Raw genomic sequence first — 15285 nt, forward strand, 5'->3', positions numbered from 1 at the left:
CCATTGTATTAAAAGCAGTTCCCTAAACTCTAATGTAATTCTTTAATTTATTGCACGTCATCTCTACATTAATATTCCAATTTTTCTTAACAAAAATGAATATACGTATATAAATATCTACTTGAAGGCTGTTTCTTTTTCTTGTAACCTCCTACAAATTCAGACCCTTTTCTGCTTCCTTACCAGACAAATCCCAGATCATGGATTTAAGAAACTCTAGTACCTTTGCTGTGGTTTTCTTGATGTTTTTCTTTTGGCGTAATATCGTAGTTAATGCTTCTAGGGGTGGTGTTGGACCTGAGCTTATAACATGGTCCGACGTAAGTTTTGCACATACCCAGTCTTATGAACCGTTTGTGGAAGTTGATCTGAATGGAAAGGGCAACTTTACTTCAGTGCAAGCTGCAATCGACAAGGTTCGAACAGACAATATTAACAGATTCAAAATTTACATACATCCAGGAATCTATAGGTATGCACATGTAGTGACAACTCCTTCAATAATTATTTTTTATGGATTTGTCTGTCGGATACTCCATGAATACTCGATAAGTTTACTCTGTAGTGCTTTCACGCTTGCTGGTGACAATCACGGCATGCAATTTATGGTTTAAATCGAGTCTAGTTTGGCTTGATCTAAGCCATTTGTTACATTTTTTTTTAAAATACTTTTTGTTTCAATATGAAGGGGCTTAGATGTTAACTTGTGAAAATAAATAAAATTATATTGAGAAAGTATCTAAGTGCAAGATAGTAGTAAATGTGAGCAATGTGTCTCTAAATGATAAATTAGGTGTCATATAGCTGTATTAAATGTGAGGATACTATTCGGGAAATTCATCCCTAATTTCCCTGATCATATCTAACTAGAAGAATAAGTGAATATTGATTCTAAAAATATTTGAAATTAACAATAATTTCAAAGTGCTACATGAATAATTTCATTTAAATCGTATATCACAAAACCTGTTTCTGGAATATCCACCCATTAATTGCTATTTTGGTGTAGGGAAAAGGTGACTAAGGACTATATTACTTTAATTGGAGTCGATGATGGACAATCTAAAACAGTTATTACTTGGAACGACTCAGTAACAGTCATCGTTGAAGCCAGTTACGTTGTTGCCACCAACATCACATTTGAGGTATATAGCCTTGGGCCTTAGCACTAAAAGTACAAAACTAATTAAAGTTTCTTACATGCCATTTGGGTATTGTAAAATTATTGATTGGAAGAAAAGGTTGAGCAGATTTCTTTTTTGCTCTCAACATTATTTGCAGCACGATTAAAGTTAGCTTTGTGTCACTTTTTCTATGAAAGTGTAATTTTTTTTTTTTAAATGTTATGTATAGTCCAATGGTAAGTGATAATCAAAGAATTTTGCAAGTGTCAAATCTTATTGTAAGTTTATAACATTTGTTTTTCTTAATGTTTGAGGGCATAGAATAGAAAATTTCTTCTTTATTATCTTTTTATTTTTCAGCAGGATAGTACTGGAATTTAAGAGGCAAGAGAAATAGAAGGGAGGTTTTGAACCTAGAACCTCTTAAAAAAAATTCAGTTACAAATACATGTCTTGTTTTCTATGAATTCATCGCATAGTGACACTAATTCTTTTTTCATGATATTGTAGAATACAGGTGTTTCTCCCCCTGGAAACACTCGGAATAAAGAAGTTGCTGCACTCAAAATAACAGGCGACAAAAATTTTTGCTATAAAGTACGACTACTAGGAAACCAGGGCACAGTTTTGGTTGACAATGGAAAACACTATTTTCTTGAATCTTTTTTTTTTTTTTCCGGAAACGTTAGATGGAATTTTATATAAACTGAACTTTACAATATTTGAGCAACAGCTCAAGCAACTTTACAAAGTGTACCATGACACTTAAGGAGCAACAAAAGTTATCTCCTCATCCATGCATATGCTTAGAGCATAAAGGCTAATTTGATTACACTGAGTCATACTACTACTATTCCTTACAGCAAAGGAGCACATTTGAAACAGTTTAGTTGGAACAATTATGTCTTCCACCAGCGTGACCATGTTTGGATTATCTCCTGTCCCAGAATTTAGCAAGGCTGTGAGATGTTTGTTTGCAATTATGACTTTGATCCTTTGCCATCTCAGCTGTGTTGCTTTCATTAGTGCCATCCTCACTGCTATAGCTTCATCTTGAATCATTCATCCAAGGATCTGATAATATCATTGTGGGAAGTGCTACATCACTGTATGAAGTTAAGTATTTGATTTTCATTATTTCCTTATCTTCCTTATTATAGTTTCTATTCGACTTTCCTCTGGTGCATATTTTTAAAACTATGGCACCACAAATATAGTTGGATGGGTAGTGTAAGTATATAATGAGTTAATATTATTCAGCATGTGTCGATTCAAAACTTTAGATGTACTCGAGATAGGATATTGTTTGTTGAGATTAAACCAAATTAGATTATGCTACAAAAAGCATGAAAAAATGACAGGAAAGAAATGCTACATTAGTTTTATATCTGCTTTTTGTCTTGAGAATTTTATGTCTATTTGCTAACCCTAAAGTTTCTTGCAATTTGTTCATTTGCTCAAATAGGAGTCAACCATCAATTCAATAGCCAAGGGTAAAGGAGTGATAGCTGTTAACAACAGGGATAATCTTAATACAACTGGAGGATTTGCTTTCCTGGGAAGTAACGTTACTGGAACTGGCAAACTTCTCTTGTCTACAGCTTCTGGAAAGTATTCTCGAGTAGTAGATTCATATACCAATTTGGACAATGTCATAGATCCTCGAGGCTGGAGTGATGGGAATGATCCGGCTAAACAAAAGTAAGCACGTTAAATAATTTTCTTAATTCCATGCCCTGTCTAATAAATCCAAGAATCAATAAAATGGTATCGAATTAGAGAAAACTCTGACATAGATTTTCAGGGAAATGTTTGGTCCTACAGTGGGTTCACCTGAGGTCCATCTGTTAGGTAAACTGTAGTACACTCAGACCGGGTCTGTAATAGAATTTTACCTAAATTATTTTAGTGAACATGTTTACGAAAAACTCTGAAATAGGTTTTAGTCATATTTTTCCTTTTTATTAGGCATACGCATTTAATAAAAATATGCTACAGTAAACTTTTTTTTATAAAACTACCAGGAAAAGAAGAGGAAAAAAAAGAGTAAATCTTATATGCACTGATATTGTATAAACTATCACGGTTAGATATATGACACATATTTAAAATTTGAATTTCAAGTTTAAATTTCATTAGTTATCATTCATCCAATACTAATAGTTAGGGGTGAGCAATTACGGTAATTACCGAATTACCGATCGAAATCGATTTCAATTTGGTAATTCGAATTCGGTAATTCGGTAATTCGGTCGGTAAATCGGTGGTATCGAATTAGTAAGAATCGAATTAGGGTCGAATTTGGTTTTGGGGTTTTTGAATTCGGATTTACCGAATTCGAATTGAATTTTGTAAAACGGTAAAATATTTACTTTCCCAATCAGATTACGATGTACCCTCATTCTCCGCTGCCCATTTATGGTTTCAGCAGCCTGGAATATCCTCCTTGCCACCATTATCCAATACTACCTGCCTCTTGTTTCACTCTTGGCCCTCTGCCATACAACACTGCAATGTTGATGCAAGGGAATTATGTGCAAGCAGCAACTGGCTTTGATAATCATCACCACATCAGTCAACCAGCAAACCTCGTACTTCTTTCTCCGGCTGGGGAGTACGAGGAGAACAACACTAATAATACTGGTGGCTGGTTTCAAGAATCTGATTACCAGTTTTCAAATATCTTCATGCGGATTAGGATTGAGCCAGAAGAAGAGACTGCATTGGTTGAACTGAGTCATGGGCAGGAGCCTACGGTGTTTGATCTGTATGAAGATTCGAATGCTGATGTTGAAGAATCGGATGGCCCTGGAGATGATTGGCTGGAAGAAACCATCTCCCAACATCTGAAGACTAGAAGGTATCATACAACACCTGGTGTAAAACAGGCTGAGCGTGAAGAGGCTGAAATTTGTGTGGTGTGCCTGAGTGAGTACGAGAACGAAGAGATATTGGCGACCCTTGCAGTTTTCTGGAATTCGGTAATTCGGTATTTTTTTGTTTACCGAATTGAATTCGGGTTGAATTCGAATTCGGTAGTGTCTAATTCGAATGCGAATTAGGTCGAATATTTCCAGAACCATTTACCGAAAATTACCGATTTCAACCTACCGAATTACCGAATTCGAATTCGATGCTCACCCCTACTAATAGTGCATAAAAGACTAATCCAAAAAGAAATATCTAAAAGGGTAAAAAGCATTAATCCAAAAAGAAATATCTAAAAGGGAACTTGTGCTGTTGTGCACTTGGACAAGCTGCTTCTTCTCTAGCAAGATATTACTTTGATTGTGATCTAGTGACAAATTAGGCATTCTTAGTACAATAATGGCCTCATTCTGTTTAAGAAGTTGCATTAATGTGCACACTTTCGAAACACATAGATCCTAAGTTAGTTTTCACAAATTGGATAAATCAAGGTGTGCCAAGTGTCTAAACCTTTGCATTGTAACAAAGTGAAATTCATATTATTTTAACAAAGTTTGATCTAATGTACTAGAGGCATTCATGCATTCTAACCATTATTCTAACAAAGGTTTTTGTTTTTTTTTATAGGACTCTAATTTTGGAGAGTTCAAGAACACTGGAAAATAGCAGACAGGAGTCACCGGGTGCCATGGGCAAAATATTTCACTCCCTCAGATGCCTTGCCTTTTCTCAGTAGAAATTTTATTAATGGAAATGAGTGGCTGGACTTGGACTAATCAGACTAATTAATTAAAATGGTATACTCCCAGATGGATACAGGCAATATAATTAATAAATGAAAAGAAAAAAAATAGTGTATGCCATTTGGTGTTTCTGTTATCTTTATGATCATCGTTATTGTTATCATTTTATTCTTTGCATCCATCCCAACTGTTAGGTACAGGATTTCAACCCGAAACCTTGCAATGGAAAAACCCTAGTCCAGTGATATTGGTTTTTCCATCAATTAATTGCAAATAAGATAACAATGATCAAAAGAGCGATATGCCCAAAAGAGAAAAGAAAAATTATAAAGTATTCCATGTGATAAAGATCAAGTTTCACAATATGCATAGATTGCTAATCTATATGGTTCCTGTTTAGCATTAGTCAACATTCAGGAAAAATGATCCATACTCATTGTTGTTAATAAGAGATGGATATTGTAGGTTTTCGGGTGGTTTCCAATGGCGCTTTCTTTGGTTTATGAACCAATTGTTTATCTGCTTTTGGTCTAAACCTGTTGATGAAGCCAAAGCTATCTTGTCTGCTTCCTGCACGACAATCATGAGTTTTCCACATATTTTACACAAAATATGCAGGAAAATATACATCATAGTAATGGTATATGATGACACAGATACTTCTGTTTGTGTGTGGGGAACAGGTGTGAGAATCAAAGGTCGAAAATTAAGCAGTTAGAACTTAGGGGTTCTTCACAGTGATTCCTTGTTATTGTTTTTCTAACTTTATCTGAGGAATTACTACAAAATGCGGCATAATTGAATTATGCTGATAACTATCCAATATGCGTCCAACTTTTATTCATATAAACTTCACATGAATTGGCAAATGGCTTTTTCTCTTGTAGTCAATTACAAGTTGTATAATGATATTGTTGTATGAAAATTAATATTTGCACAGCCTTTTTAGTTTATCGAATATCCTTTAAAGTTTTGTTAATCAAGAAGACTAACAGCCCAACATTTCTTGGTTAGGAGAAAATGAGGAGGTAGACTATGCATGTTAACGGCTCAAATTTTACCTAATCTCAATCTAGATCATCACATTCTCAATTGGTCTCGGTCTAAATTTTTATATTAACCAAACACTATTAGACCTACCCCTTACAAGAGAAAAATGGTCCTCGATAGGGTTTGAGTTTCTATTATCCAGACCCATAATTAGTTGATAATATTTCAAGAGATATAGTTAGTTAATATTATTTCAACACTTTTGTCCATAATTCTTCCACGCACTATTCTTGAATGTCAATTTTGAGAACTTGAAAATGGTAATTTGGTTATAAATGTCTAATATCTTCGAAATCCATATTTATTATTGCTTTTAAAATTCCAATTGATAATTGCGCATCATAGAAATGCCCGTGAATGTCAAATAGGTACCTAGACTCTTGAGGATTAGGGTTTTTTTTTTTTTTCAAACCATGATGATCTAGGTTTGGATCTAACATGAATACGCTAACCACTAACATGCTTAAGGCAGACTTAATGAGTTACTTAGCCTTAGAGCAAATAAAAATCAGAGAGGTGCTTGAGAAACTAAACAAGTTTTGTGGAAGTAATATTTCCTATATGTATCTATAAGTACATATTTGTCTGTCTGTGCAGATTGTGGGTGTGTGTACATGTGTTTGTATCAATGTATACACATGCAAATATAATCGCATGCATATGTCTCTGAATTGAATTTGCCTAGCTAATGGTTACTTACAAATTTATATAAGGGTTCGTCAATTCATTATCGTCACTTTTTCTTGCAAAGGGTAAATCTTTTTGAGACAATCTACATAATTCAGGGTGTGGGTCATAATTTTAAAAGTCTAATAGTTGAGGCTTTTTCCACTTCTTGATTGCTAATCTTAAGACTTAGGGCACCAAATAGATAAAAAACTTAAGAAAATATGCTTAATTCAAATTGTTATGGTTTTTTTTTTTGTCCAACTTACTCTTATAGAAGTAACATTAATAAATATTGTATTAAGGGTTTAATCATCATATTAATGTATTAAAATTTAGAAATATTTACCGTGGGGTAAGGCCAATCACAGTGAACTTTCCACCAATTCAGCAGTATCTGCCTGGCATCTTTAGGTAGCTTTCCCTTTTTCTTCTTTGTGCAGAACTCATGCCTTAGGGAACTTATATAACCACTATATTTCACTAAGAGCTTTTCCTTAATTTCATTATTGACTTCAGCTGGCCCATTAAAGCTTTTCTCTTGTAGAACCTCCACTTCACCACTGCTTCCATCTTCATTTGAAGACCTTGCTGCCTCATCTAATAACATAACAATATATTAATAATGACAAATAAAGCAGAAAAGCCTGGTGGTGTTTTAGAATCATAAAATAATTATGCACAAATTTAAGATAAACAGGACCCTCAATCAAACAATGTGCACAACATTTTTGGATTGGGGGGAGGGGAGTTTATAATTTTCACAAATATTAAGGGGTATAAATTTCATTGGATTCGGAATGATACTATCCTGGAGGAAATTTGAGAGTAAAAGCTTCCAGGTTGATTACAACTTTTCTTCCTAAAAACTGCAGATTTAAGCTTAATATAATTGTGGATGGTATTAAGCAAAGAAATATGAAGAATTTGACAGAAATGTTCATTTATCAAACATGATTTAATCAACATTTATATTCGTTAATGGCTAAAACTTTTGTAAGCGGAATATTACTCACTTATTCTTTCTTGCTTCCTACTAAGAAATTGTAAGATAGATCTGTTTGCACGTACTAGCTTTACATTATTATCTTATGTAAAAATTTTAAGTTTGGATGTGACATAATAACAAATAATAATTTAAATAATGCATGATTTCTTTGTTAACATATTACCAACTATATTCTCAAAAAACTGTTTTCTTTTCCTTTTATATAGAGGCTATAGATTTGTCGAATATTTAACTGTTAAATTCCACAACAAGTGATTCAAGATTTTTTGTGGTATTTAGTTTAGATGTGAAAAGAAATTGAAAAAAAGACTATAGCTATTAAAGTCATTCTTTAACTTCTTAATTTAAAAGGTGTGAAGGACTTAATTGTAGACGATAAAAGTTAATTTGAATTGTACCTTTCTTGCTATGAAAATTAAGTACAGTCATGATCGTATTTCTATTAAAGCTGTTACTTGTCCAAGAAAAAGGTATAAATCTACAAGACAATTTTGAATTATGTTAATCACTCCCCTCTCAGATCTGATGGAGTCACAAAAAACTAATTTTAGAGAAACATAATTGATTCAAAGCTCTTCCTCTTACATGAGATGGAGTCAGATAAGCTCTATTTAATTTAAATGTATGAATAGTAAAAAAAAGGGACAAATCTCAAAAGTTATTTCATTGAAATTAGAAAGTCAATTTGTCAATTGAAAACTGAATACTAAAAAATGTTAAACTACCATTTTGCCAAGACCTTTTGTGACGGACAATACTCTCAAGGGATAATTTCAGAAACCTCCCTTGAGATTTCTAATAATTTCACAAAGCTCCCCTTAATATTTCAAAATTACACATACCTCCCCTAGTGCTACAAAAGTACTCTACTACCCTATATAGGATACTTAATGACTTTTTTTTTTTTTTTGGAAAACTTTAGAAATTCCAAGAAAAACCAAAATTGACTTATTCTATCTTTCTCTCTCTCTCTCACACTTCCTCTTGTTTACCTTACTTTTCTTCCATTTCCTTTTTTGCTAAATTCTTGCTACCCATTTCTCTCTGCCTAATATTCTTCCTCCAATTCAAGACAAAATTCTATCTATCATCCCTTGCCCGTATTTATCCCCCTGCTTCCCTTCCCTTCTTCTTCTTCTTCTTCTTTTTTTTTATCTCTATTCTTATCTCTTTTTTGCAAATATGATTAGATTCATCCTTTTTATCCTTTTACTTCTAAGTGTAATGGGTTTGATTTTTCTACGTCTATTTATTTTATCCAATGTTGGTTGATTATGGGTGATAAAACTTAGTGATGTCAAAAGTCAAGAATTTGAGGGATGGATGGGTTTTAGAAATGGGCGGTTGAAAAAAAAAATAAAAGAGGCTGCAAAGAGAGAAAGACAAAAGAGTTGCGCTATTGATTGTTGATGAAGTGTTGGATTTGGGTAAAATTTGAGGTCGAGTTTTATCACCAAGTGACTGATTTAATCAACTTGTGTAGTAAATGTAGGGGTTGAGGATATTGGACATAAATTAGGTTGTAGTGTTTTGAGTGCTAGAATTATTGGAATTTATTTTGATTTAAATTGGGGTGTTTGCTTGGCTTTTGTGGTGGCATTGCTTGGAAAAGGGCAATCATCATAGTTGAATTTTTTTTGGCAGAAAGAGTTTGTTGGCTTTGGTGTTAGAAGAAAGACAATCAACAGAGCTCTTTTTATTTTTCCTTTTTATCTTTTTGACAAAAAGGGTAGTTTAGGATATTTGAAGGAATTGGTAGCCTATTGAGCCTGCTTTGAAGCATAAATAATAAAAGCAAGAGATGTGAGTGTAATTTTTGAAACCTAAGGGGAGCTTCTTGAAATTGTTAGAGGCCTCAAGGGAGGTTTCTAAAATTATCCCTACTCTTAATTCAAGTATTGAAGTATAGATAAAGACATATGTTGAACCCCACTCAATTTAAAAATACAAAATATTTAAAACATGAAATGTACAAAAATTTTCAAGTGATATATAGATAACATTTAATTAACTTTAACCAAATATGGAAACTGTAAACTATTAGAAATTCATCATAAATAATTGCAGAAATGGTATTTAATAGTATTATAGCACTTCAAAATGATCTTATAGGTAGTCTAATTAACTTCTTGCTAAAAAGGATCTTAGGAAAGTTTCTAAGACTATCAGGCTACACTAAAGTTTTGGAGTTGAAAGACCTAGACTAATTAATAGTCAATTTCATTATTTAAGCTAGATGAACAAATTGGTCCGTGCAATGAAGCTTGAAAACTTAGAAGTGACTTTTTTCATGGAACATTTCGAAGTACTTCTGGAGTTGATGGAGCAGCGCTTCCCTTCGTCCAACAAGATTAATGAATAATAGTACAAAAAATGTCTAGCTTTTAGTTAGCTAAAGTTAATCAACAACGAACACAATGAAAGCAGCCAGATGTTATTATCTTTCTTTTTCTGTTTTATATTTAATTCGTGCTATCTGCATCTAAGTTTAACTGTTTGTCAAATTAATTATCTTGTCCGTATCATACAGAAACAAAAACAACCTAAAGCAAAAACGATCGACAACATATTGTGGTTACCGATCTTGCACCTAATTTCACCATCAAGAATACAACTAATTCATTGTCACCTTAGAAATTAGAGGTTCTGAATTTGAATTTTTCTGCCTCGTCCCTATTTCTTAAGTCCCACACTTTTCTTGTTAGAAAAAATTTAAAAAGAATGACCCATTGCACTTCATTTCCATCGGTTTTTGAGCCCAAACAAGAAAACAATTAGAAACACAGTAAATAGAGCACTAACATGTATAGGTTTCTCTTTTCACCCAAACTATATCACAAAAACCACTAACTATGAATTTCTCAGCGAATTCAGAAAAGAATCAATAAAGCCAAAAAAATAAATGGAAGTTCAACATGGAGATAAAATATTGGGATACTGAAGATGTTCGAGTTAAAGGATGGAAAAAGCAAAAATCCTCTAGACAAATCAAATAGAGATATAATACATTTCCTCTTATGCCTTTTCTATGAAGCATTCCAATAGGATAAAAATTAAAATTCAACTTATCACAAACCAACATAACATGTAGAAGACCTGAATATATTTTGATATACAAATATAGATTTTACGATTGGAGAATCGTAAGAAAGGAATCTTTAGTATGATCAATTTACAAAAAGTTAGATTTGTCTTACCAAATGTGAGCCAACTAAAATAGAAAGAGCGGGAATCAAATGTCAATTTAAGGTTAAGTATGGACTACACATGATAAAATGAACAGCCTGAAGAACTACCAGTTTTTTTCTTTGGTCAAAGAATACCTTTTCCTCGTTTAAAGATAATAAAATTGCCCCAAAAAATTAATTATTATATCCATAAAAAAAAAATAAAAAATAACTATTCCTGAACAAGCAGCTACCCAAAAACGAAAGTAGCTTTGGGACCGTATATCAATTGGTTAAAACATAACTTGGGGACATACTTATCACAAATGAACTTTGAGGTGTTAGAAATTGTTAGAATATAGTATGCACAAATGCCCTAAAAGTAGTATATAGTGGAATCAGTCAATCAAACATGAACTAAAACATTGCAGCCAAACTTTGAATACATCTAGGGAGAATGCACCTGAAATCAGCTTTTCTCTCAGATGATGCTAAATGTAGTTTGAGGCCATACTATATCAGCAAGCCAAGTACATTTGGCAACATTATTTTACTAGAAACAAAGTGATACAACGTAAAAGAAAAAAAAGCCCAAGCAATCAGAAGGAGGAATGGATGCCATTGGAAGACAAAAATCATACAGCCAACACATATGAACGTGATGTTTTGGAAACACAACTCTTTGTTACTTTGATTTTGCCATCATCTCACGTGCCCTTAAGCAAGATTCCAATGGCTGTGAACTTTACTCCTAAGTACTTGATCGCAATGAAAATGAATTAAAAACTTAGAAAAGAGATTTGCTTTCAGTTTAGGTTTTAGTTCCCACATTAGAAAGCGTGCCCAACTGTTTCCAAGAGTCACTTTTTTCTGATTTCACTTTGGCCGGAGGAGATCACCTACATATTAAAACCTTAAATACAGCCTAACATATTATTGCTGCATTAGAAGATAAGATAATCTTCATATCTTTTACATATTCTCATTGAAAAGCTGCTAAGCATCCTAAAATACTTACATGGCTAACCAGATCTCAGTTAACTGTCAAATAGGAGGAAGAGTATCTGAATACAGAATCCGTTCATGTTTTGAACATTTTCATCATTATCCAATACGTTATTGAAAATCAATTTTTGGAACAGAATACAAGTTACAGTCTGGCCATGCCATTAACATCGTTATTTGTGCCAATGGGACTTGTTTAGCAACTAAAAAATTTATATTGATTTACTTAATTTTTCAAAAATTTGATGGTACCATGTCAAAATTTTCATTCAAAACTAGGCTTTAAAATTCGAAATTTTGTAAGTTAAAGAGTATGTGTAATACGATTATGCGAACACTAACAAGTTTGACTTGAATTCTGACAAGGGCAATAACAGTAGTGGGATTGGAGGAATACTTAAAAGAAGTATATATTGAGAGAGGAGATGAAGGGCTTAAATGTGAACCCCTTTTTTCTCTTCCTTCTCTCTCTTTGAGAGTATGAAAAAAGCCCATATATCACAAAAAATTGAAATTGCATTAGTTTTAATTTGTAATGAATAATAGTTGATTCTTTGAGGCTTTTTGACCTTTCCTCTTACAGAAAAGCTGAAGAAAATAGGCTACTTCTCCGCGTACATTTGATGCCAGGATAGAAAGGTTTCCTTCCACATCAAGGATTAGGCTTAAGTGCTATAACTAAGCAGTCTATTTATGATTAAGACTCTGAAACATGAAAAATTGTCCACCAAGAAGTTGGAGTTTATTTCTTTCAATTTGATCTCCGCAAGAAGAAGTGACCCCGAAGAACTAGTACAGAAATACAACACTGCAAAAGAGAAAGATGGTTTCCTTCCAGTGCCACTGTACCATCCCTCAACCCCACAAGTGCACAAACTCTTCTAGCCAATGAACTCTTTGCCAGGTTTATGACGCTCAAGGTTTGCCAGTTAGTAAATGCTCTATAGTACTACAAATTGTTTTCCAACTTCCACTCTTTCCAGCAAACAAGAATATAAGGTACAACCAAAACCTTATGAAACAGCCACTAGCATTATTTAAGCCATAAACACAGCAAGCCTCCATGCTGTTTTCTATATATAACCAAACAGAACCACTACTTGCTTTAAAAAAAAATGGTGCTACTAGTTTCTAGGGTTTTTGGAACTAGAAATTACTGTTTGATGGTACATGAATGTTATTTGCAATCCTCTTAATCCTTTCTTATGTAAATTCTCCATCTAGTTCTTTGGATTTTTTCTTAGATTTCCGGACCTGACAACAAAATTTTCTACTCTTCCTATCCAATGTGTGCTCTAATAAGTATGCATGAAAGACTTATTTTAAAGAATCCATAAGCACAAAAACCAATGAACACAATTTTTACAACTCTGTTCATTTTCCGAGAAAAGCACAGCATGTAATAATACTTTTTTAGTAGTATAAGACTGAGAGTGAAGGAGAGAAAGTAACCAAGCATTCTGGGAGTATTGTTGCAGAGATTGCTCAGCTGACTTTCCATATTGGTTAAGAACTTGCTTGCTTCATCATAAGGCTTTTCAAGATCCAGCTTATACTTGCTCAACACATCACAGTAAGTTTCCTTCATCATGAAAAAAAGAAAAATAATACAAGATCAATAGTAAGGTAGCAAACTCGAGAACTAGACTGATTACTAAGGCAAATAAGTAGTAAAACGAGAAAAAAGAAGACCATGAACTCATCAAGCTCAGGATCGTCATTGACGCAATATGTTCCTGTGTTGTTTATGGAAAGTTGATTTTCTTGGAGTATTTCATCCAAAAACATGGCTATCTCAGGTGGTGCTCCGACCTGGAAAGTAAAACGACATAATTCTATGAATCCACATGCGCAGAAGAATTTCAAGATTGATTTGTAATTTAAAAAAAAAAAAAGAAAAAAGAATACAAAGTCTCTCAGCATAAAGTTAGAGCAATATACAAAATAAGAAGCATGAGACAAGGAAGAAGTAGGTTGTTTTAGTTGCACAACTCCATTCGGTCTTCCCAAGCTAAGATCCATAAACAAAAGAAAAAGAAACCCTAAATGACCTGCAGCGAATTGATCATCTTATTGGGTCTGAAACTCCATCTTTGCTACAAAGTACCAGAAAATTAGTTAACATGATGTCTCAAACTCTGTTCTTCTTTATTTGTTCATCCAGAATAATCGCACAGAAGTTCATTAAACACCTAAAAACAGTGTGAAAGCTGCAGCAATCATAAACACATAGAGATTCCAGTCTTCAAGTGATAAAGGCTTCTGTCGAGGAACATCTAGTTCATATGTGCAAAGTTTACACTTTATACCTTCTGGCAATCGATATAAGCCTCGAGAAGTTTAGTATACAATGGATGGGAAGAGATGCTTGCTTTCATTGCACTAAAGCTCTCTTCCTGCGAAGAGGATGATCCAGTTCCAGTAGTACTACTCCTCTTAATGGAATTACAAGTAATAGCTCCTGCAGCATCTGGTGATGCTGATGAATCGAATAGAGCTGAAGACCATGAAGCCCCAAAAGCCTCAAAATCGTCTTCTTTCAGAGATGCAGCAATTGGAGGCTGACAAGTAGAAGGGTTGCCTTCTGTACTAGTAGTATTACTGGAGGGCAATCCATACATATCCTCCATTGCTTTTAAATTGTGATGAAGAAGATCAGTAAACTGCTGGAGATATGCTGATCTTGGGTTGGAGAGATCAGTGTCAAAATGTAAAAGCAATTGCAGAGAGGGAGTTAGGAAGTGCACTGTTGGAGTGTTTAATTCTAGCGTACAAACTAGTAGGAAGGTGAAAACAGCAGCAGCACCTGAAAAAAAAGGTACTTTCAAGGAATCTTACTTTTGGTTTAGTGGAACTTTGGACGTGTGCAATGCTAAGGTTACCCTCCATTGATGCGCGTTTTCTTCATGAGATGTGGAGTTTCCTAGGAATGGCAAATGGTAGGGTAAAACCGGCATGGATAGCCCAATTCCAAGTTATCTATTAGGATTTGGTACTGAGAAGTGCGTGCTTATGCATGCACAATTTTATGATCGGAGATCAAAAAAAGAATAAAGGATTTTTTCTTCTAAAGCATTCTTAGATCATTTTGTTCTTATTCCATTTTGATCATTTGGACACGACCTTTGAAGTGATACACTTTCTAAACTATATGTGATAGGATTATTAAATCATGGTTTTAACTTCTATTTTTACACTAATGAAATGTTTTAATTTTGATTTACAAAATTTTTTAGTAAAATTTTTTATACACTGTCAGTACATAATTTTTTTTACACTAACATGTTTAGACCAATACCACATAATATGAATTCAAATTTATAATTCAAATCATGCATATGTGGCATACATTCATAACTACTAGTGTAAAAAAATTACTACACTATTAGTGTATAAAAATTTAATCACAAATTTTAATTTACTATAGTTAGTTTCTATGGTTTTTGAACTTTTTAGATGTTTGTATCGTGGTTTCATGAACGATTTAATAAGTTTAATTAGCGGTTAGATGTACCCAATAGTTAATTTGAATAGGCAAGCAAGAGGGTTTAGTAGTAGAAATTAAACCATGTGTTACCAGCTGATAGGACTGG

At 33.5% G+C, this 15285-nt stretch overlaps 2 protein-coding genes across 2 annotated transcripts; one reads left to right on the plus strand and one right to left on the minus strand.

The window, feature by feature from the left end:
• The first annotated feature begins 200 nt into the window (after positions 1–200).
• On the plus strand, positions 201–2829 carry LOC113740772 (pectinesterase QRT1-like). Its single transcript, XM_072046461.1, has 3 exons — positions 201–472; positions 1010–1145; positions 2590–2829. The coding sequence occupies exons 1-3, from the start codon at positions 201–203 to the stop codon at positions 2827–2829; spliced, it is 648 nt and encodes a 215-aa protein (XP_071902562.1).
• Positions 2830–5162: 2333 nt separating this feature from the next.
• LOC113740773 (homeobox protein knotted-1-like 1) lies at positions 5163–14322 on the minus strand. The gene is made up of 5 exons (XM_027268298.2): positions 14002–14322; positions 13385–13504; positions 13145–13274; positions 6861–7111; positions 5163–5365 (listed from the first exon to the last, which is right to left on the minus strand). Exons 1-5 carry the CDS (start codon positions 14320–14322, stop codon positions 5198–5200), a joined length of 990 nt encoding a protein of 329 aa, XP_027124099.2. The 3' UTR covers positions 5163–5197.
• Positions 14323–15285: the final 963 nt, after the last annotated feature.

The sequence above is a fragment of the Coffea arabica genome, chromosome 4e (genome assembly GCF_036785885.1).
Source record: "Coffea arabica cultivar ET-39 chromosome 4e, Coffea Arabica ET-39 HiFi, whole genome shotgun sequence".
Taxonomy (NCBI): Eukaryota; Viridiplantae; Streptophyta; class Magnoliopsida; order Gentianales; family Rubiaceae; genus Coffea; species Coffea arabica.